This window comes from Ornithorhynchus anatinus, chromosome 3 (assembly GCF_004115215.2).
Source record: "Ornithorhynchus anatinus isolate Pmale09 chromosome 3, mOrnAna1.pri.v4, whole genome shotgun sequence".
Lineage (NCBI taxonomy): Eukaryota > Metazoa > Chordata > Mammalia > Monotremata > Ornithorhynchidae > Ornithorhynchus > Ornithorhynchus anatinus.
Genome location: NC_041730.1, coordinates 126,261,031 through 126,283,606, shown reverse-complemented (window position 1 = coordinate 126,283,606; position 22,576 = coordinate 126,261,031). Strand labels below are relative to the sequence as shown.

The following is a 22,576-nucleotide window of genomic DNA, read 5'->3' as shown; positions in this document are numbered from 1 at the left end:
TCTCGACTTGGAAAACCAATGGCATTTGGCCAGGTTCCGAGCTAAGAATTTGTAACAGAAGGATGCAGCTGTTCTGAGCAGGATGGGCACGGCACACAAGCTAAGATAGAAATGCTCCTTTCCTTCAGCACAGTGGTGTAATGGAGAAGCACATGAGACACAAGGTTTTATCTTGAGGTTTTCCTGTCATTTTGTGGGGTGATTTTACAAAAATCACTTAACCTCTCTGAGCTGCAGTAGTCTCTTCACATGTCCTACCTCACCGTGCTTCTCTCCTTCTACAACCCAGCCTGCATACTTTGCTCCTCTAATGCTAACCTTCTCACTATGCCCCAATCTCTCCTGTCTTGCCACTGACCCCTGACCTTCGTCCTGCCTCTGGCTTGGAATGCCTTCCCTCCTCAAATCTGCCAGCCAGTTACTCTCCCACACTTCAAACCTTACTGAAGGCACATCTCCTCCAGGAGACCTTCCCAACTTAAGCCCCACTTTTCCTCATCTCCCACTCCCTTCTGTGTCTCCCTAACTTGCTCCCTTTGCTCTCCCTTTGTACTTAGTATAGAGCTCACACAGCAAGCGCTTAATAAATACAATTGAATGAATGAATTTAAATCTGAAGATTTAATATCTGTCCACCTTATGTGGCTGTTGCTTTACTGAGCTTAATAAATTTAAAGTTTTTGCAGAATAGTTGCAGTTCATCGTAAGTGATGTACAGGCAAAATGGTAGAACTTTTATCATTTTAATTATTTAGCCAAATAACTTTTTGTGTAGGCCTCTTTCCCATCAACCTACAAAGATCTGAGGTGGAAAATCCTGCGATGTTTTCTCCGAAAGGTGGATATGGTGATCACAGGATTGCCAAGTGAAGCTGGAAGGGTGGAACTTTTGATAAATTTATTTGTTAAGTGCTTACTGTGTGTCATCAATCAGTCGTACTTTTTGAGCGCTTACTGTATGCAGAGTACTGCATTAAGCACTTGGGAGAATGCAATATAACAATTTAATGGGCACATTCCCTGTCCACAATGGGCTTACATTATGAAAGAAGAGACTGACATAATATAAATAAATATTATGGATATGTACCTAAGTGCTGTGGGGCTGGCAGGTAGTATGATTTAAGGGATCTTGTCAGGGAGATGCGGAAGGGACTGGAAGAAAAGGAAAAGAAGGCTTAATCAGGGAAGGCTTTTTGGTAGGAGATGAAACTTCGGTAAGGCTTTGAAGGTGGAGAGAGTAATTATCTGGTCGTATATGAAGAGGAAGAAGGTTCCAGGCCAGAGGCAGGACTTGGACAAGAGGTTGGTGGCTCTGCCACTTGTCTGTTTTGTGTCCTTGGACAAGTCACTTCACTTCTCTGAGCCTCAGTTACCTCATCTGTAAAATGGAGATTGAGACTATGAGCCCCACATGGGACAGGGACTGTATCCAACCGAATTTGCTTGTATCCACCTCAGAGCTTAGTATGGTGCCTGGCACATAGTAAGTGCTTAACAAACACCATCACTAGTGAGTGCTCTAAAGCCAGTGGTGAGGAGTTTTTGTTTGATGCGGAGGTGGATGGGCAACCACTGGAGGTTCTTGTGGAGTGGGGAAATATAGACTGAATGTTTTTGTAGAAAAATGATCGAAGCAGCTGAGTGAAATATGGACTGGAATGGGGGGAGAGACGGGAGGCAGGGAGGTCAACAAGGAGCCTGATCCACTAATCAAAATGGGATTAGGGTAAGTGCTTGTTTTAACATGGTAGCAGTTTGGATGGAGAGGAAAGGGCAGGTTTTAGCGATGTTGTGAAGGTTGAACTGACAAGATTTAGTGACAGATTGAATATGTGGGGTGAAAGAGAGGAATTAAGTTTACAGGCTTGTGAGGCAGGAAGGATGGTGGTCCCATCTACAGTGATGGAAAAGTCAGGGGGAGGACAGGGTTTGGGTGGGAAGATAAGGAGCACTGTTTTGGATATGTTAAGTTTGAAGTGTCGGCAGAATATCCGAGTGGAGATGTCTTTAAGGCAGAAGGAAATGTGAGACTGTGGAGAGGGAGAAGGGTTGGAGATGTAGAATTGGAAATCATCCACATAGAGGGGGTAGTTGAAGCCAGGTGAGCGAATTTCATTCATTCATTCAATCGTATTTATTGAGCGCTTACTGTGTGCAGAGCACTGTACTAAGCACTTGGAATGTACAGTTCTGCTACAAATCGAGACAATCCCTGCCCAACAACGGGCTCAGAGTCAAAAGGGGGAGATAGACAGCAAAACAAAACAAGTAGTCAGGCATCAGTACCATAAAAATAAAAATATGGAACGCTTCACAAACATTTGCGTGTCACCCTTGCGCAGGGTGAGTTCTCCAAGGGCGAGGGTGTATATGGAGAATAGAAGGGGTCCCAGAACTGTGTCAAACACTGTTCTAAGCACTGAAGAAAATTCAAATAATCATGAATAATGTTGGTATTTGTTAAGCGCTTACTATGTGCAGAGCACTGTACTAAGCGCTGGGGTAGACACAGGGGAATCACGTGGAGCTCACAGTCTTCATCCCCATTTTACAGATGAGGTAACCGAGGCACAGAGAAGTGAAGTGACTTGCCCAAAGTCACACAGCTGACAAGTGGCAGAGCCAGGATTTGAACCCATGACCTCTGACTCCAAAGCCCATGCTCTATCCACTGAGGAGACAGAGTTCCTGACCCACACAGTGCTCACAATCTAATTAGGAAGGTGAAAAGGTATTGAATCCCCTTTTTACAGATGAGGTAATGGAGGCACAGAGAAGGCAAGTGATTTGCTCAAGGTCACACAGCAGGCATGTGGCGGAGCTGGGATTAGAACCCAGGTCCTCTGACTCCCAGACCTGTGCTCTTTCCATTGAACCAGGCTGCTCCTGATGCTTTAGATACATGGATAGTCAAGACCCAAGGTCTAGTTATATTAGCCTGACCAAAAAAATCTTTCCAAAGTATGTGCTGGCATCATTCAGACATATTCAGAAACTGAGGTGATGTAGTTCTTTTTCCTGGCTGTGCCGTCCCCTCAAACATCTTAGGACTCACATGCGTGTCCATTATTCATATTTTTGATCATTTGTATCTATTTCCTTTGGTGATTGCTAATATTAGAGGAATGGGAGATGCCAGTTAGTTTAAGACTGGTAATGATCAGCAGGGACCATTGCCAGAGAAGCAGCGTGGCTCAGTGGAAAGAGCACAAGCTTTGGAGTCAGGGCTCATGAGTTTGAATCCCAGCTCTGCCACTTGTCGGCTGTGTGACTGTGGGCAACTCACTTAACTTCTCTGTGCCTCAGTTCCCTCATCTGTAAAATGGGGATTAAGACTGTGAGCCCCACGTGGGACAACCTGCTTCCCCTATGTCTACCCAGCGCTTAGAACAGTGCTCGGCACATAGTAAGCGCTTAACAAATACCGACATTATTATTATTATTAATCTCATGACTTTATGACGAGACACAGATGAGTGATTTGAAGAGTGGTCACTGGTCAGATTGGAAGAAGGGGATCTGAAGCTATCATTAGGGATCAGGAAGGAACTTTTACTGTGCATCTGAAGAGAGCAGTGCATAGAAGCCCCCCAAAGGAGCCCCCTGATTGTCCTCTGAGCTAAATGATGATGATGGCATTTAAGCGCTTACTATGTGCCAAGCACTGTTGTAAGCGCTGGGGTAGATACAAGGTAATCCGGTTGTCCCACGTGGGGCTCACAGTCTTAATCCCCATTTTACAGATGAGGGAACTGAAGCACAGAGAAGTGAAGTGACTTGCCCAGGGTCACACAGCGGACAAGCGGCAGAGGCGGAATTAGAACCCACGTCCTCTGACTCCCAAGCCCGTGCTGTTTGCTAATCAGGCAGGGACAACAGTGAAACCCACGAGGGAGGTCAAAACCAGTATAAAGTCCTTTTCCACAAAGGAACCATTGGCTGAGTTTGACATGTACGAGGCATAGCTGATGAGTAGAGTATTCCCATGATTAAGGTTCCAACTTAATCCTTCCTTTTCTCTCTTTCTCCAATCCTTAAAGACTTCTTGCGTATTCCTTGAGCTCTCAAAAAAATAGCAAGTGGCTCTGCAGTAGTGTTTGCTAATTCCTCAAGTACTCTAAGGGGTATGTCATCAGACACTGAATTTAACTCCAGATTTTTATAAGAATACTTTTTTCCCTATTCAAGTTTGGCTTTCCAAAGTTTCTGGCTCATTTTAGTTGCACTTCCTTTTCAGACTTCACTTTTCTAATCTTATGTCTTATTCTTTTTTAGCTTTGTCCCAGTTTATACTTTTGTAAAAGTTTCCTGCATCTGCATCAGGAGTTATCACCCTAACAGGGATGTTATTACCCTTTATTCTTCAGTGCACTTAGGTATTTGTTTCTTCGTACTAATGTCTGTCTCCTCCTCTAGACTGAAAGCTCGTTATGGGCAGGGAAGATGTCTGCTAATTCTGCCCTATTGTACTCTTGCAAGTGATAGTATAGTGCTTAATAAATATAACTAATTGTTTATGCCCACCCTAAGCATTTATATGTGTATTTATAGTTGAGAGTGCTGTCTGACTCCCCTGTTAAAATGCAAGCTCCTTGTGGGCAGGGAATGTTCATTCAATGGTATTTATTGAGCACTTACTATGTGCAGAGCACTGTACTAAGTGCTTGAATGTGTCATGCTTCTGTAGAACCTCCCAGGCACATGGCCTTGAGGGAGGAGCACAGGACTGGGAATCAGGAGACCTGGGTTCTAATCCCATCTCTGCCACTTGTTTGCTGTGTGACTATGGGCAAATCACCTAACTACCCTGTGTCTCTTTTCTCATTTGTAAAATCGGGATTAAATTCCTATTCTTCCTCCCCCTTAGAGTGTGAACTCCATTTAGAACAGGAGCTACATCCCATCTGATTGTCTTGTATTCATCACAGATACATGGCAGATAGTAACCACTTAACAAATACCACATAGTAAGAGCCTAACGGACAACACAATTATTATTACAAAGTACAGTGCATACCATCAGAAATCATCGGATTAAAGTCATTACCACTATTTCACTTCCCATCTCTCCGCTTCTGTGGGGCTTAGTTTGTTTCCTTAGCATAAAGAAAGATGTCTCTTTCTGAAGAGCAACCAGCATCCAAGAGTTTATGGACCTCATAGACTTGCCACCGGATCTGTCTTTCTAAGGCCGAAATCTTGTTCGTGTGCTTTTTAGGAAGTATTTTTCTTTGTGTTAGTGCTCACAAGACCTCGAAACTGGTACAATTCTCATTGCCTCCACCAAAATCTCCTTCCACCTTGAGTTCCTCAACCGAGTTTTCCTGGCTAGTAGAGATTAAATTGCGAAGGCATAAGGAAGCATGCAACCTAGGGATAGTGTAATCAATAAATCAGTTAATGGTATTTATTGAGCACTTACTGTGTTCAGTGCATTGAACTGAGTGCTTGGGAGAATACAAGTTGGTAGACAGAGTCCGTGTCCACAAGGAGTTTACAGTCTGGAGGGGAAGGGAAGGGAAGCGTTAAAATAAATTACAGATATGTACATAAGTGCTGTGGGGCTGAGAGTGGGTGAATAGCAAGTGCTTAAAGAAACAGTGTGGCCTAGTGGAAAGAGCTGGGGCTTGGGATTTAGAAGACCTGGGTTTTAATTCCAGCTCTGCCACTTGCCTTCTGTGAGAACTTTAGCTAGTCACTTGGCTTCTTTTTGCCTCAGTTCTCTCCTCTGCCAAATGGAGATTTAATACTCCCTCCTACTTAGAATGTGAGCCCCATGTGGGACCTGATTATCTTGTATCTATCACAGTGCTTAATACAGTCTTTGGCACATAGTAAGCACTTAACACATCTTCTTCTTCTTCCGTCTACTTCCTTCTTCTTCTCTTCCTCCTCCTCCTCCTCCTCCTTCTTTCGGAGGGCATAGGCAACGCAGAAGGGAGAGGGAGTCGGGGAAATGAGGGCTTAGTCGGGAAAGGCCTCTTGGAGGGGATGTGATTTTAATAGGACTTTGAAGGTGGGGAGAAGGATGCTCTGTCATATATAAAGGGGAAGGGCGTTCCAGGACAGAGGGAAGATGTGGGCATGGGATCGGCAGCGAGATAGATGAGATGGAGGTACAGTGTGTAGGTTGGCATTGGAGGAGCGAAGTGTGAGGGCTGGGTTGGAGTAGGAGAGCAGCCAGGTGACGTAGGAAGGGGCAAGGTGATCAAGTGCTTAAAAAGCCAATGTTTGATGCAGAGGTTAATGGGCAACCACTTGAAGTTCTTGAGGAATGGGCTTGGACTGAAAAATGATCTGGACAGCAGTGTGAAATAAGGACTGAAATAGGGAGAGATAGGAGGCAGGGAGGTCTGCAAGGAGGGAAATGATCATATCTAGCACAGGCCAAAAACCTCTTACCATCTGTATAACAAGTCCCGGCTCATAAATTCATAGTGTAAAAAAATCAGACATTTGGCCTACTGAAACCTGGGCTTCTCCTGTATAATCCCCTTTTCAATGATTTGTATTAGAATCTCTTTGGGGAAACTGCTAGGTTCATTTAATTCAAGCAGATTCTTGTGTGACTTTAGCCAACTGGAAGGGAGTCCCGATCACTTGGTGGTGTAATGGAGAGTGGTTACATTCGTAAATATCGGCTGAATTGTTGAAAATTTTGGGCATCAAAGATAATATTTTCCAACATAATTATATTTGAAAACTTCTTGTAAGACTGGAGAGGTGCCAGGAATGGGGTGGGGGTTCTGATGTTGCCTCCTGTTGTTTTCATTTTCCTTTTTTTATTTTTTGAAGAAAATTTGAGGCACCATGTGGACTTTTAAATTGTGATGCTAATAATAATAATTGTGGTATTTAAGTGCTTACTGTGTCCCTAGCACTGTACTAAGCACTGGGGTAGATACAAGATAATCAGGGCAGACAGTCCCCTAAGGGGGAGGGCCAAAAGGCAGTTAACGCTCAGATGAGAAAACTGAGACCCAGAGAAGCTAAATGAGTTGTCCAAGGACACACTGCAAGCAAGTGGGATTAGAGTTGGGATTAGAGCAGTGTGGCTCAGTGGAAAGAGCACGGGCTTGGAAGTCAGAGGTCATGGGTTTGAATCCTGGATCTGCCACTTGTCAGCTGTGTGACTGTGGGCAAGTCACTTCAGTTCTCTGTGCCTCAGTTACCTCATCTGGAAAATGGGGATTAAGACTGTGAGCCTCATGTGGGACAACCTGATTACCCTGTATCTACCCCAGCGCTTAGAATAGTGCTCTGCACATAGTAAGCACTTAACAAATACCAACATTATTATTATTAGAGCCCAGATCCCCTGACTATCTTGCACATGTTTTTTTCCACTAGGGTTTTCTCCTTCCCATTGCTAGATTGGGAAATATGAGTGACACAGCTCTTCTACAGTAAGGGGAATTCTTGGACGAGGGGGAAATTTAAAATAGAGGAGTCAGATGGTTTACTGTTGGAGGGCTGCCCCAAACAGTTGAGTCTGCATGGGGGTTAGGATGGCATGATCTAGCTTCCATTCTAAATAGCTATTTAATGGGGCTTATTTGGGGGGATTTAGGTAAGACTTGGGAGTGGTGACAAAGATTAAGGCCAAGCCAGGCCTGTAAACTACTTGATGATAGGAACCAAGTCTGCCAATTGTATTGTATTATACTCTCCCAAACCCCTAGTCCTAGGCTCATGCCTTATTCATTCATTCAATTCATTCAGTCATATTTATTGGGCACTTACTGTGTGCAAAGCACTGTACTAAGCGTTTGGGAGACTACAGTATAACAACAGACACATTCCTGCCCACAATAAGCTCAGTGTCTAGAGATAACAGATAGAGCCCAGGCCTGGGAGGCAGAAGGACCTGGGTTTTCATCCTGACTCCACCACATGTCTGCTGTGTTACCTTGGGCAAGTCACTTTCCTTCTCTGTAAAGTAGCATGCTTTGAAAAGCTGCTTTGAGAAGCAGCATGGCTTAGTGGGAAGAGCCCAGGCTTGGGAGTCAGAGGTCGTGGGTTCTAATCCCTGCTCCACAGCGGTCTCTCAGTCTAAACACCATCCCTGCTGAAGTGTCTGTAGTGCTATAATAATAATAATAATAATAATAATGTTGGTATTTGTTAAGAGCTTACTGTGTGCCAGGCACTGTTCTAAGGTAGATACAAGGTAAACAGGTCGTCCCATGTGGGGCTCACAGTCTTCATCCCCATTTTTACAGATGAGGTAACTGAGGCACAAAGAAATTAAGTGACTTGTCCAAGGTCATACAGCTGGCAAGTGGTGAAGCCGGGATTAGAACCCATGACCTCTGACTCCCAAGCCCGTGCTCTTTCCACTAAGCCACGCTGCTTCTCTGTAGCAGTAATGCCTGTGGATTTCACAGCTGTGATAACCAATTTTAGTCTCATTACCCTTTTTTCTTAAGCCCTTAGTTTCACCTCATAGATCCCTCACTTGAAGAACCTTTTCTCAAGGATCCCACTCTTTAAAAAGCTTTGTGACTCCCGTTGGAACTCTCTTCAAAGTCATTGTGCGATGTCAAAGCCAGAACTGGATGCACTATTCTGATAAAAGTTGAATCTCTGGGAAATACAAGATAATTATTTCAGTGGTCCTGCATATTATGCCCCACTGAATGCATTTTGGTATTATAGTCAATAGACCGTAAACTCCTAGAGAGCAGGGATCATGTCTATCAACTGTTTTCATTCAGTCAGATTTATTGAATGCTTACTGTGTACAGAGCACTGTATTCATTCATTCAGTAGTATTTATTGAGCAGCAGAGCACTGTACTAAGTGCTTGGAATGTACAAATCGGCAACAGATAGAGACAGTCCTTGCCCTTTGACGGGCTTACGGTCTAATCGGGGGAGACAGAAAAAAACAATAAGAATAAATAGAATCAAGGGGATGGACATCTCATTAACAAAATAAATAGGGTAATAAAAATATATACAATTGAGCGGACGAACACAGTGCTGAGGGGAGGGGAAGGGAGAGGGGGAGGAGCAGAGGGAAAGGGGGGAAAAGAGGGCTTAGCTGAGGGGAGGTGAAGTGGGGGGGGGTAGAGAGGGAGCAGAGGGAGCAGAGGGAGCAGAGGGAAAAGGGGAAGCTCAGTCTGGGAAGGCCTCTTGAAGGAGGTGAGCTCTCAGTAGGGCTTTGAAGAGGGGAAGAGAGTTAGTTTGGCGGAGGTGAGAAGGGAGGGCATTCCAGGACCGCGGGAGGACGTGGCCCAGGGATCGACGGCGGGATAGGCGAGACCGAGGGAAGGTGAGGAGGTGGGTGGCAGAGGAGCGGAGCGTGTGGGATGGGGAGTAGAAAAAGAGAAGAGAGGAGAGGTAGGAGGGGGCAAGGTGATGGAGAGCCTTGAACTGTACTAAACATTAGGGAAAGTACAGTACAGCAATAGACACAACAAGTTTACAGTTTAGAGGGTATTCTCCCAAACACTTATTACAGTTACTGCTCAAAAAATGCCATTGACTGCTTGATTGATTTTTCAAGGTTTTTATAAAGAAGCAGCACATTGCTCACCCACGTTTAGTTTAATTATCCATTTTGAATTCAATTATGGCATTTATTAAGCTTACTGTGTGGGTAAATACAAGATAATCAGATCTGGCATAGTCTCTATCCCACCTGGTGCTCAGAGCTTAAGAGGTAGGGGGAGGCAGGTATCTTCTTCTCATTTTTCGGGTCAGGAAACTGAGGCCCAGAGAGATTAAATGATTTGCCCAAGCAGGTCAGTGACTAAGATGGAACTAGAATCCAGGCCTCTTGACATCCAGTTCCATTCTCCTTCCACTAGGCCATTGAATGAGAGAAGGTTTGTGCCTTACCCTGGCAAACCTTAAACCCTTCATTTTCAAAAATAGCTCTGACATTTAGCAGGGTAGGGTTTTCTACAAACTGGAGAGGAAGATAATACTATCTGGAGATTCATTTATGTAATTTCTTTATGTTAATGTCTGTCTTCCTTTCTCTAGACTGTGAGCTCGTTGTGTGTCTGTTGATTGTTATATTGTGCTCTCCCAAGTGCTTAGTACAGTGCTCTGTGCACAGTAAGTGCTCAAGAAATATGATTAAATGAATGAGTGAATTCATTAAAAGAAAAGGATAATGTATACTAAGACTTGCTTGGTGGCTCAAGTTGGAGCAAGGCGCATACCCAAAGGAGTACATTCCATTTTTACAGAACCTAAAGTGTCAACACCAGTTGTAAATCTTCGCAGTGGGTTTTGCTTGCATCAGGCCTGTATTTACCCTGAGAGCTGTATCAGTGCTGTCCACCAAGGCAGCAGCACTCATACCCCTGGTCATCTACTGAATTGTACTTTCCAAGCGCTTAGTATAGTGCTCCGCATACAGTAAGTGCTCAATAAATACAATGCAATGAATGAACACAGGTCCTATTGACTCCCGGGCATGTACTCTATCCACTGGCTACACTGCTTCTACCTTTCAGCCCCCTCCCTCATAGCCTCTTTGGCTGGTTCCTCTTCCACCTTTTGCAGTTTAACAGTGAGTGTCACTCAGGACTCCATTCTGGGTCCCCATCTTCACTCCCTTAAAAAGCCTGTCCATTCCCAAGGCTTAAACGGTCATTCTCTGCAGATGTTGCCCAGATCTCCCCGGCTAGCCCTGATCTCCCTCCTTCTCGACAATCCAGCTTCTCCTTTTTTTTTTAAATGGTATTTGTTGAGCGCTGTGTGCTAGGCACTGTTCTAAGTGCAGGGGTGGATACAAGCTAATCAGGTTGATCACAGTCTCTGTCCCACATGGGGCTTACAGTCTTCATCCCCAGTTTATGGATGAGGGAACTGAAGCCCAAAGAAGTGAAGTGACTTGTCCAGGATCACACGGCAGACGAGTGGCAAGATAGGACAAGATTAGAGCAGGAAAAAAGATTTATTTTAATAAATCTCTAATCTTGAGAAATCGAAGGACATTGTTAGAGCCCATTGGTTCGTGTCCACTTTCTGATTACTGTGCACTCCAAGAACTGAAGTTGATTCTGTAAATTAGTTTTTCCAGAGTCTGTCCTGAACCCTAAGAATGCTTTAGCTGATTGGATATTAGGATATTAGGAGATCACTGCAGGATTCTTAGTCCCTTGCTTCTATATTGTGTGTGTGTGTGTGTGTTTGGATTTTCTTTTTTCCCTTGTCTTTTCATCATTAAGAGTGTTCTCATTGGCAGAATACTTTGTCCCCATTCATCTCTAGTCATGTACCCTTGCTTTTCAGACTCACTGCCAATCCGTAGCCCTGTGTGGATTCTGAAATCTCATTATAATGATCCCTGTGGCTTTTGGTACCTGGGCCTCTACAGCCCAGTTACCAACTCTATTGGGAAATATTTTTGTGGTGCCCGTAACCTGTCAGCTAACAGAATTTCCTGATGCTTCAGACATTTTGCCATCGGCTTCTAGGACTCTCATCGCAACAGAAGTGCTGCAGATTAGAATAGGTTGGCCAGGACTGTGTTTGGTTTATAGTGACTTCAGAACACCATCACGCCTGTCAGTGATCCCTTGCTTTTATCCGTCCTGTGTTGACACCCTTATCTACATACAGATTCGTTTCTTCCTCCTTGTCTCTCTAGACTCTTCAACTTCATCCTCTTCTCCTTTCCCAAATATTGCAACTCTGCCTTTTTTTTAAATGAACACGAATTTGCCTTTGTATCCCCCTGTTATTTTTTAGTAGTTGTATAGTAATAGTTTTTGCTAAGTCCTTATTATGTGCAGAGCATTGCATTAAGCCCTGAGAAAGAATACATGGGTGGATATGAGACACGGTCCCTAATAATTAATAATTATGGTATTTGTTCTATGTTCTAAGTGCTGGATCCTTGTTCCCTCAAAGGACTTAAAAATAATAATAATAATCATGGCATTTGTTAAGTGCTTAGTATGTGCAAAGCTCTGTTCTAGATGCTGGGGAGGTTACAAGGTGATCAGGTTGTCCCACGAGGGGCTCCCAGTCTTAATGCCCATATTACAGATAAGGTCTCTGAGACACAGAGAAGTTAAGTGACTTGCCCAAAGTCACACAGCTGACAAGCGGCAGAGCCAGGATTTGAACCCCTGACCTGACTCCCCAGCCCATGCTCTTTCCACTGAGCCATGCTGCCTTAAGAGGGCAACAGATAGAGAAGGAGCTATGAACTAATTAAAAAAACATATAAAAGTCAAGGACAGGTATTCAAATGAAAACAAAAATCAGTAGGGTACTGCGGTTAGAGGAGAGAACTCCCTTTCCTTACTCCCTCGTGGCTATTTTTATTTCTCGGAACTTCCATAACTTGGATGAGGAAGACCGTTTCCCACTGCAGGTCTATTGTATTTGCTAAAGTATGCTGAAATTTGAATCTCAGCTACATTCACCCACTCAAGTTGCATATTATTGGCATCTCCGCTAAGGTGAATCAATGTGTTTTGGAAAATATGTTGCTAGCATTTTCAGTGTTTTAAAAGCAATCTGTAAACCTTCAAAACATGGATTAGGTGTGATCACTTGTGAATTAATATCCGTGTTTTACCCTAAAGGTTAGCGGATTTGGGGTGGATTGATTTGAGTTAGGAAAACATCCCCAGTCTGTTATCTACAAATTTCTACAAATTAAGATTGTGAACCATTAGAAGCTGCTCTGTATACCACAGCTACCCTGACAGGTCATTGGGAGAGAGATCATCTCTATGGAAGCCAAGATCCCTACCATAAAGTGGGCATTGGTGGTAAACTCATTCTTAGCAGGGTACATTACTGCCAACTATGTTGTACCCTCCCAAACGCTTAGGACAGTGTTCTGCGCACAGTAAGTGCTCAATAAATAGCAATCAGATGTTTTAATTGAGGGGCTACTGGGTGCAGAGCACTGTACTAAACTCTAGAGAGGGTACAATGTAACAGATTTGGTTAACACATTCCCTGTCCCCAACGAGCTAATTGAGGGGCTACTGGGTGCAGAGCACTGTACTAAGCTCTAGAAAGGGTACAGTGTAACAGATTTGGTTAACAGATTCCCTGTCCCCAACGAGCTAATAGTCTAGTGGAAATATCACTGATGATAATGCCCAAGAAAAATAGAATCCGCCCAGGGCTCTACATTTGTCTTTTGTCCCTACCATTTAAGAATGTGAATGTTCATACTTCATTCAGTCATATTTATTGAGCGCTTACTGTGTGCAGAGCACTGTACTAAGCACTTGGAAAGTACAATTCGTACAGTTTAGATGAATTGAATGTTTCCCTTTTCACAGTATAGAAGTTTATTTTAATAAATATTTTACCACTCTAAGGCTAATTTTCTAGTGTCACAATTCAAAGTCCACCTAGTGTTTTTACCATTTCAGTAAAGTTATTTATTGAACACCGACTGAGTGCTAGCTTGTAAGGTCCTTGTGAGCAGGAATCGGGTTTACCCACTCTGTTGTACTCTCCTAAGTGCTTAGTGTAATATACTGCACACAGCAATCACTCAATAAGTGCCATCGATTGATTGACCCACTGGCAAATACTAAGTATTTGTGAGAGTATTCCAAAAGCAAGAATCTCATAGAGAAACAATGTGGCCTAGCGGAAAGAGCATAGGGCTCGGGGTGAGAGGAGGACCTGGGTTCTAATCCCAGATCTGCCACATACATTTTGTGTGACTTGGGCAAGTCACTTAACTTCTCTGTGCCTCAGTTTCTTCAGCTGCAAAAATGAGAATTCAATGTGGATTTTCCCCAGTACTTAAACTTTGAGCCCCATGTGGGACCTGATGTTCTTGTATCTGCCCCAGCTTAAAAGAGTGCTTGGTACAGAGTAAGTGCTTAACAGATGTCATAATGATTGACACAAATACCACAGTCCTCCCTCTAGACTATAAGCTCATTGTAGGCCTGGAATGAGTCTGTTATATTGTTATATTGTTCTCTCCCAAGTGCTTAGTAACACTGCTCTGCACACAATAAGCGCTCAATAAATACGATTGATTGGACAGTACAGTACAAACATCCCCTGCCCCCATTATCTTACAATCCAATGAGGGAGATAGATGGACAAAAATATTTGAAAATCACTTGTCAAGATGTTATTGTTATAATGAGATATCATGGTGATTTGATAACTCACCTGTTTGGTTTAACCCTCTACAAAATACTCAGAAGTAACAGTTAAATTTTGTTCCCTTACAGAACGAGAAAGCTTTGGGCCATTCCTTAAGCCGTTCCAGTAACATTTCTAAGGTAAAGTATGTAGTATATCAGATACTCCTTTTTATAGTTCTGTGATGTCAGTTATTGTGTTTGTTGTCTGTTCCCAAAGGCTTTATTTCAGAGAACACAAAGGATCATTTGCTTCATTCTCAACAAATCCCTATAAAGTGTCTGAGAATTTCATCTCCCCTCTGCTGTTAGAGATTTAAGGCACAAAATGTTAGTGGTCTTTCTAAAATTACCTGGTGAGTCAGAATGATCCAGCACCACTGAGTTAGTAAGCTCCATTTGGAATTCAGTGCTCTTTCAAAAGTGCGTAGCATCAATATGTTTGAATTCTGGCAGCCACTAAAGTAATTTTTTCAGGCGGTGGGTTTGCGGGAAGAGAAGCAGTAGCACGGCTTAGTGGAGAGAGGACGAAGCTGGAAGTCAGGAGATCTGGGTTCTAATCCCAGCTCTGCTACTTGCCTGGTGTGGGACTTCGAGCCAGTCCTTTCACTTCCCTGAGCCTGAGTTTCCTAATCTGTAAAAGTGTAATACTGGTTTTTCCCCTTCCTTTAGTAATGTAGGCCCTTTTAAGGACCGGCACTGTTTCCGATATGATTATCCTGTATCTATCCCACCATTTAGCACAGAGCTTGGCACATCTTAAGGGCTAAACAAATGTTGTTATTATTATTTATTTTTATTATCATCATTTCCCCTCTTCCCTTTGCAGTAGAAGTCTACATTTAGAAGTGAACCCCCATCTGTAATACTCTCCCCTGCCTGTCGAGGGTTACAGTGGCACCAGGAGAAAGGCCTAGTGGAAAACGAGTTTATATTGATGAATCTCTCTCTCCCCTGCCGCTTTGCATGCCGCTTCTCTAATGCCAACCTACTTCCTGTACCTTGATCTCGTCAATCCCACCACCTACCCCTTGCCCACACCCTCCTTTTGGCCTGGAACAACCTCCCCCTTATATTTTATCTGACAGGCCACCGCTTTGCATTTTCAAAGTCCTATCGAGACTGCGAGCCCCTCATGGGACAGGGACTGTGTCCAACCCCTTTAGCTTGTATCCACTTAGTATAGTGCCTGGCACACAGTAAGCGCCTAACAAATACAAGAATAATAATAATATTTCCTTCAAGAGTCCCTACTAAGCCCTCATTTCACCTATTCACCCACCCTTCTGCATTCATTCATTCATTCAATAGTATTTATTGAGCACTTACTATGTGCAGAGCACTGTACTAAGCGCTTGGAATGAACAAGTTGGCAACAGATAGAGACAGTCCCTGCCGTTTGACGGGCTTACAGTCTAATCGGGGGAGACAGACAGACAAGAACAATGACAATAAATAGAATTAAGTGGCCTATGCCCCTTAAGATCTCCGATATTCACTCCTCCCCCAGCCCCTCAGCACTTATTTACATAACCTTAAACTCGGACATTTCCCCTATCTGTCATTTTTTGGATGTCTTTTAGTTTATTTAATGGCTAGAGAGAGTGTGGCATAGTGGCAAGAACACTGGCTTGAGAGACAGAGGACGTGGGTTCTAATACCAGCTCCGCCACTTGTCTGCTGTGTGAACTTAAGCAAGTCACTTCACTTCTCTGTGCCTCAGTTACCTCATCTGGAAAATAGGGATTAAAAGTGTGAGCCCCACTTGGGACAAGCAGATTACACTGAAGCAGCGTGGCTCAGTGGAAAGAGCACGGGCTTGGGGGTCAGAGATCATGGGTTCGAATCCTGGCTCTACCACTTGTCAGCTGTGTGACTGTGGGCAAGTCACTTAACTTCTCTGTGCCTCAGTTACCTCATCTGAAAAATGGGGATTAAAACTGTGAGCCTTGCGTGGGACAATCTGATTCCCCTGCGTCTACCCAAGCGCTTAGAACAGTGCTCTGCACGTAGTAAGCGCTTATCAAATACCAACATTATTATTATTATTATACCTACCCTGTATCTACCCCAGCACTTAGAGCAGTGCTTGGCACATAATAAGCACTTAACAAATACCATTATGATTATCATTATTATTATTATTATGTTGATATTATAAACTCTTTGTGGGAGATTGTGTCTACCAGACTGTAATTCATTCATTCATTCAATAGTATTTATTGAGCGCTTACTATGTGCAGAGCACTGTTCTAAGCACTTGGAATGAACAAGTCAGCAACAGATAGAGACAGTCCCTGCCGTTTGACGGGCTTACGGTCTAATCGGGGGAGACGGACAGACGAGAACAATGGCAATAAACAGAGTCGAGGGAAAGAACATCTCGTAAAAACCGATGGCAACTAAATAGAATCAAGGCGATGTACATTTCATTAACAAAATAAATAGGGTAATGAAAATATATACAGTCGAGCGGACGAGTACAGTGCTGAGGGGATGGGAAGGGAGAGGGGGAGGAGCAGAGGGAAAGGGGGAAAAGAGGGTTTAGCTGCAGAGAGGTGAAGGGGGGGTGGAAGAGGGAGTAGAGGGAGAAGGGGAGCTCAGTCTGGGAAGGCCTCTTGGAGGAGGTGAGTTTTAAGTAGGGTTTTGAAGAGGGGAAGAGAATCAGTTTGGCGAAGGTGAGGAGGGAGGGCGTTCCAGGACCGCGGGAGGATGTGGCCCAGGGGTCGAGAGGATGTGGCCCAGGGGTCAACGGCGGGATAGGCGAGAACGGGGGACGGTGAGGAGGTGGGCGGCAGAGGAGCGGAGCGTGCGGGGTGGGCGGTAGAAAGAGAGAAGGGAGGAGAGGTAGGAAGGGGTAAGGGGATGGAGAGCCTCGAAGCCTAGAGTGAGGAGTTTTTGTTTGGAGCGGAGGTCGATAGGCAACCACTGGAATTGTTTAAGAAGGGGAGTGACATGCCCAGATCATTTCTGCAGGAAGATGAGCCGGGCAGCGGAGTGAAGAATAGACCGGAGCGGGGCGAGAGAGGAGGAAGGGAGGTCAGAGAGAAGGCCGACACAGTAGTCTAGCCGGGATATAACGAGAGCCCGTAACAGTAAGGTAGCCGTCTGGGTGGAGAGGAAAGGGCGGATCTTGGCGATATTGTAGAGGTGAAACCGGCAGGTCTTGGTAACGGATAGGATGTGTGGGGTGAACGAGAGGGACGAGTCAAGGATGACACCGAGATTGCGGGCCTGAGAGACGGGAAGGATGGTCGTGCCATCGACGGTGATAGAGAAGTCTGGGAGAGGACCGGGTTTGGGAGGGAAGATGAGGAGCTCAGTCTTGCTCACGTTGAGTTTTAGGTGGCGGGCCGACATCCAGGTGGAGACGTCCCGGAGGCAGGAGGAGATGCGAGCCCGAAGGGAGGGGGAGAGGACGGGCGGAGATGTAGATCTGCGTGTCATCTGCGTAGAGATGGTAGTCGAAGCCGTGAGAGCGAATGAGTTCACCGAGGGAGTGAGTGTAAATGGAGAACAGAAGAGGGCCAAGAACTGACCCTTGAGGAACTCCAACAGTTAAAGGATGGGAGGGGGAGGAGGCGCCAGCGAAGGAGACCGAGAATGACCGGCCAGAGAGGTAAGAGGGGAACCAGGAGAGGACGGAGTCCGTGAAGCCAAGGTGAGATAAGGTATGGAGGAGGAGGGGATGGTCGACAGTGTCAAAGGCAGCAGAGAGGTCAAGAAGGATTAGAATGGAGTAGGAGCCATTGGATTTGGCAAGAAGGAGGTCATGGGTGACCTTAGAGAGAGCAGTCTCGGTAGAGTGGCAGATTGGAGGGGGTCTAGGAGAGAATGGGAGTTAAGGAATTCTAAGCATCGATTGTAGACGATGCTCTGCACATAGTAAGCGCTCAATAAATACTATTGAATGAATGAATGAATGAATGAATATTGTTCCTTCCAAAGCGCTTAGTACAGTATTCTGCACACAGTAAGTACTCAGTAAATACCATTGATTAATTGCCAGATGAAGGCCACGAGAACTTAAGGTACTTGTCCCAGCTCACACCCAAACGAAGTAAATGGAGAAGCTGGGTTTAGACCCTAAGTAGTGGCTAGAAGCCAGGACTGGGAGTCAGAAGGTCGTGGGTTCTAATCCCAGCTCTGACACTTGTCTGCCTTAAGACCTTGAGCGAATCACTTCACTTCTCTGGGCCTCAATTACCTCGTCTGTAAAATGGGGATTAAGACTGTGAGCCCAACGTGAGGGACAGGGACTGTGTCCAATCTGATTTGCCTGTACCCACCCCAGCTCTCAGTACAGTGGCTGGCACACAGTAAGCGCTTAACAAATACCTCAATTATTATTATTGTTACTTCCAGCCCCGGACTCTTTCCCTCACTGACTCGAATCCCAGCTCCACCGCTTGCCAGCTGTGTGACTTTGGGCAAGTCACTTAACTTCTCTGTGCCTCAGTTACCTCATCTGTAAAATGGGGATTAAAACTGTGAGCCCCATGTGGGACAACCTGATCACCTTGTATCCCCCAGCGCTTAGAACAGTGCTTTGCACATAGTAAGCGCTTAACAAATACCACCATTTTTTTCATTTTTTACTTGATCGAAATGTGCTCAGGTCCGTGACAAGAAGCCTGGAAACTAGTATCAAAATTCATACTGTTGAGATTCCAGATTAGTGTCAGAAGCCCCGTGACATAGCTTCAGCTTTCCATATGTTGGAAAATAGCCCGTGCAAGCACATAAGCCATAATTCCTTCCTCGTTTGTAGAATTTTGCCAAATGTCATCGGATATGGGCCTTTTACCATTCTTCGCTTCCAGTAAGTCAAAGGAATGGCTTGAAATGAAAATAATGTAATATGAAAGTCATTTTAAAACGCAGCGGACATTAGTCTAAAAGGTCTGAATCGAGTTATATTTCACATCCTTGTCTCCACTGTGTATGTATTTACAGCCAATTTTTAAATGGTCAATTTTAAATAATTGCCATTCTTAGCATGTTTTGAACATTTCATCCATGCCACTGCTCCTTCATGAGCAAGCACTGACCAGAAGCTGTCTGATAGGATTGCAGCAAGAGAATATTTATTTATATATAAGTATATATTTTATAATGCTGCTATTGTTTCCCCAGGGCTTCGTTAGTATTAATTAGCAAAGTCACTCAGACTGAATCAGAATCAGACTACAAATGGTGACATTCAGGCCCTAGTGGTCTTTCATTTAGCATCACTGTAAAAAATGTCCTTTTATCGTAGTTCATTGTTAGAGAGTTGCATTGAACCGACTGCGGACCAGACCTCGAGAATAGTCAGTGAACTGTGTGTCTGATCCCTGGAGGAGGAGAGCCATAACCTTTAGGGAGATGAAGAGGGGGCGGCAAAAGCTGGCGAAACATTTGCCACTCACTTTAAACAAAGCTTGCATCTTTACACTCCATCCAACTCTTTTCTGTCGTTTGTTTTTGGGCGAAAAAAACCCCAACGTGCATTCCAAACTTAGATTTTCCCATTCTAGGTAGTACCTTGGGCATGTACTCAACTGTTTTTTAAGTAATATTTCAGAGTACTTAATTTTTTAATTCAGTTGAATGAGAAACAGCGTGGCTCAGTGGAAGGAGCCCAAGCTTGGGAGTCAGAGGTCATGGGTTCTAATCCTGGCTTTGCCACGTGTCAGCTGTGTGACCTTGGGCAAGTCACTTAACTGCTCTGTGCCTCAGTGATTTCATCTGTAAAATGTGGATGAATAATAATAATAATGGCATTTGTTAAGCGTTTACTATGTGCAAAGCACTATTCTAAGCTCTGGGGAGGATACAAATTGATCAGGATGTCCCACCTGAAGCTCACAGTCTTAATGCCCATTTTACAGATGACGTAACTGAGGCCCAGAGAAGTTAAGTGACTTGCCCACAGTCACACAGCTGACAAGTGGCAGATGGGGATTCAAACCCATGACCTCTGACTCCCAAACCTGAGCTCTTGCCACTGACCCATCCCAGCGCTTGGAACACAGTGCCGCGGTCTGCTACTTTGGACAGAGGGGAGCGGGATGAAGGGAGCCGGCCTTTAGGCCACAAGGAAGGGGAGACGAGCAGAGCTAGCATGAAATAGAGCATGGGCCTGGGAGTCAGGAGGCCATGGATTCTAATCCCAGCTCCACTACTTGTCTGCTGTGTGACCTTGGGCTAGTCACTTCACTTCTCTGGCCTTCAGTTACCTCATCTGTAAAATGGGAATTGAGAGTGTGGGCCCAGTGAGGGACAGGGACTGTGTCCAACCTGATGAATGTGTATCTATCCATCTATCTATATGTGTATTTATCTCTAATTCTATTCATTTATTTTGATGGCTACTAATGCCTACTGTTTTGTTTTCTTGCCTGTCTTCCTGCCTCTAGACTGTGAGCCCTTTGCTGGGTAGGGATTATCTATCAATTGCCAAATTGTACTTTCCAAGTGCTTAGTATTCTGCAAAGAGTAAGCACTCAATAAATACGATTGAATAAATATCTACCTCAGCGCTTAGAACAGTGCTTGGCCCATAGTAAGCACTTAACAAGTACCATACTTATTATGATTTATTTATTTAGACATAATAATTATGGTACCTATTAAGCACTTACTATGGGCCAAGCACTGTTCTAAGTGCTTTTGTGCTGCCATTTGTTCTGCGGTAGGTAAGGCAGACAAGGGCCTAAGATAGGTAGGCATAGAGGCCAAGTCTCGGTTCTGGGCCGGGGGCTTTGCTGCTCTGCTGCTTTTCTTTGCCATCCCCTCTAATTGTGGTATTTGTTAAGCCGTTTTTATTTATCCATTCATTTATATTTATGGAGTGCATACCATGGGCTTAAAAGCAGCGTGACTTAGTGGAAAGAGCACGAGCTTGGGAGTCAGAGGCCATGGGTTCTAATCCTGGCACCGCCACTTGTCAGCTGTATGACCCTGGGCAAGTCACTTAAGTTCTCTGTGCCTCAGTTACCTCATCTGTGAAATGGAGATGAAGATTGTGAGCCCTACCTGAGACAACCTGATTACCTTGTATCTCCCCCAGTGCTTAGAAGAGTGCTTGGCACGTAGTAAGTGCTTAACAAATACCAACATTATTATTATTAGGTGCATAACACTATATTAAGCCCTTGGAAGAGTACAGTATAACAATAAAGACCCATTCTCTGCCCAAAACGAGCTTACCATCTGCGGGGCAGGGATTGGGGTGGGGACAGACATTAGTATAAATAAATCACAGGTGTCTACATAAATACTTTGGGGCTGGGAGTGGGGATGAATAAAGGGAGCAAGTCAGGGTGACATAGAAGGAAGTGGGAAAATAGGAAAGGAAGGCTTAGTCAGGGAAGGACTCTTGGAGGAGATATGCTTTCAGTAAGACCTTGAATGTATGCCAGGCACTGTACTAAGCATTGGGTTGGGCCTAGTCCCTGTCCCACATCGGGTTCACAGTCTTAATCCCCATTTCATAGATGAGGTAACTGACTCCCCAGCCTGTACTCTATCCACTAGGCCACACTGTTTCTCTCTTCAATCAGGGGCTCTTCCCTTTACCAGAAATCACTTGGTCATGGATTTCCCAGGGCAATAAGTGAGTCCTCTGGGGCAGGAGGATTGCTGCCATTAATCTGATTTTTAATTAAGGGAATTGGGTTCCATAGCGCCCTTAGGGCCAGCGACAGCAGATGACTCCATCTGACTCCAGCCATAAATCAATCAGCCAAGATTGGCCTTTGATGTCTATTTTCAACTGTTTCATTAAGTAATGGCTTAGGGAGAAGGCCCTCCCTGTTGAAAATTGAGTTCAGGGTGGGAGGAGGAGACAGACTGATTGGTGAGTAAGGCCTGCATTGAACAAATATGTTCCTTGATGCGCTATGTGGCCCTAATGTTTTTGTCTTTATGTTGTCTTATTTAATTAATTAATCAATCAGTGGTATTTATTGAGTGTTTACTGTGTGCAAGCCCTGTAATAATAATAATATTAATGATGATAGTAATTGTTAAGCACTTATGTGCCAAGCACTGTTCTAAACTTAGTATGTGCCAAGCACTGTTCTGAGCCCTGGGTGAGATACAAGGTAATGAGGTTGTCCCATGTGAGGCTCACAGTCTTAATCCCCATTTTACAGATGAGGTAACTGAGGCACAGGGATGTTAAGTGACTTGCCCAAAGTCACACAGCTGACAAGTGGCGGAGCCAGAAATAGAACCCATGACCTCTGACTCCCAAGCCCGGGCTCTTTCCACTGAGCCACGCTGCTTCTCGAGTGCTTAATGCAGTACGGCATGACATAGTAGGGAAGCAACATGGCTTGGTGGATAGAACACAGGCCTGGGAGTCAGAAGGTCATGGGTTCTAATCCTCTCTCCTTGTCTGCTGTGGGGCCTTGGGCAAGTTGCTTCACTTCTCTGTGCCTCAGTTACCTCATCTGAAAAATGGAGATTAAGACTAGGAGCCCTAAT

General features: G+C 44.5%; 1 protein-coding gene across 5 annotated transcripts in view; it reads left to right on the top strand.

Moving 5' to 3' along the window:
• MARCHF8 (membrane associated ring-CH-type finger 8) overlaps positions 1 to 22,576 on the top strand; it is a 205,957-nt gene that overhangs the window by 139,745 nt on the left and 43,636 nt on the right. For 4 of the 5 annotated variants that reach the window (XM_029060264.2, XM_029060268.1, XM_029060271.2 and 1 more), the window contains one exon: positions 14,192 to 14,242. The exons of the other annotated variant lie outside the window; for it this stretch is intronic. In XM_029060264.2, coding sequence (XP_028916097.1) covers positions 14,192 to 14,242 — 51 coding nt within the window. The remainder of the gene's footprint in view (positions 1 to 14,191; positions 14,243 to 22,576) is intronic. 5 annotated transcript variants of the gene reach the window in all.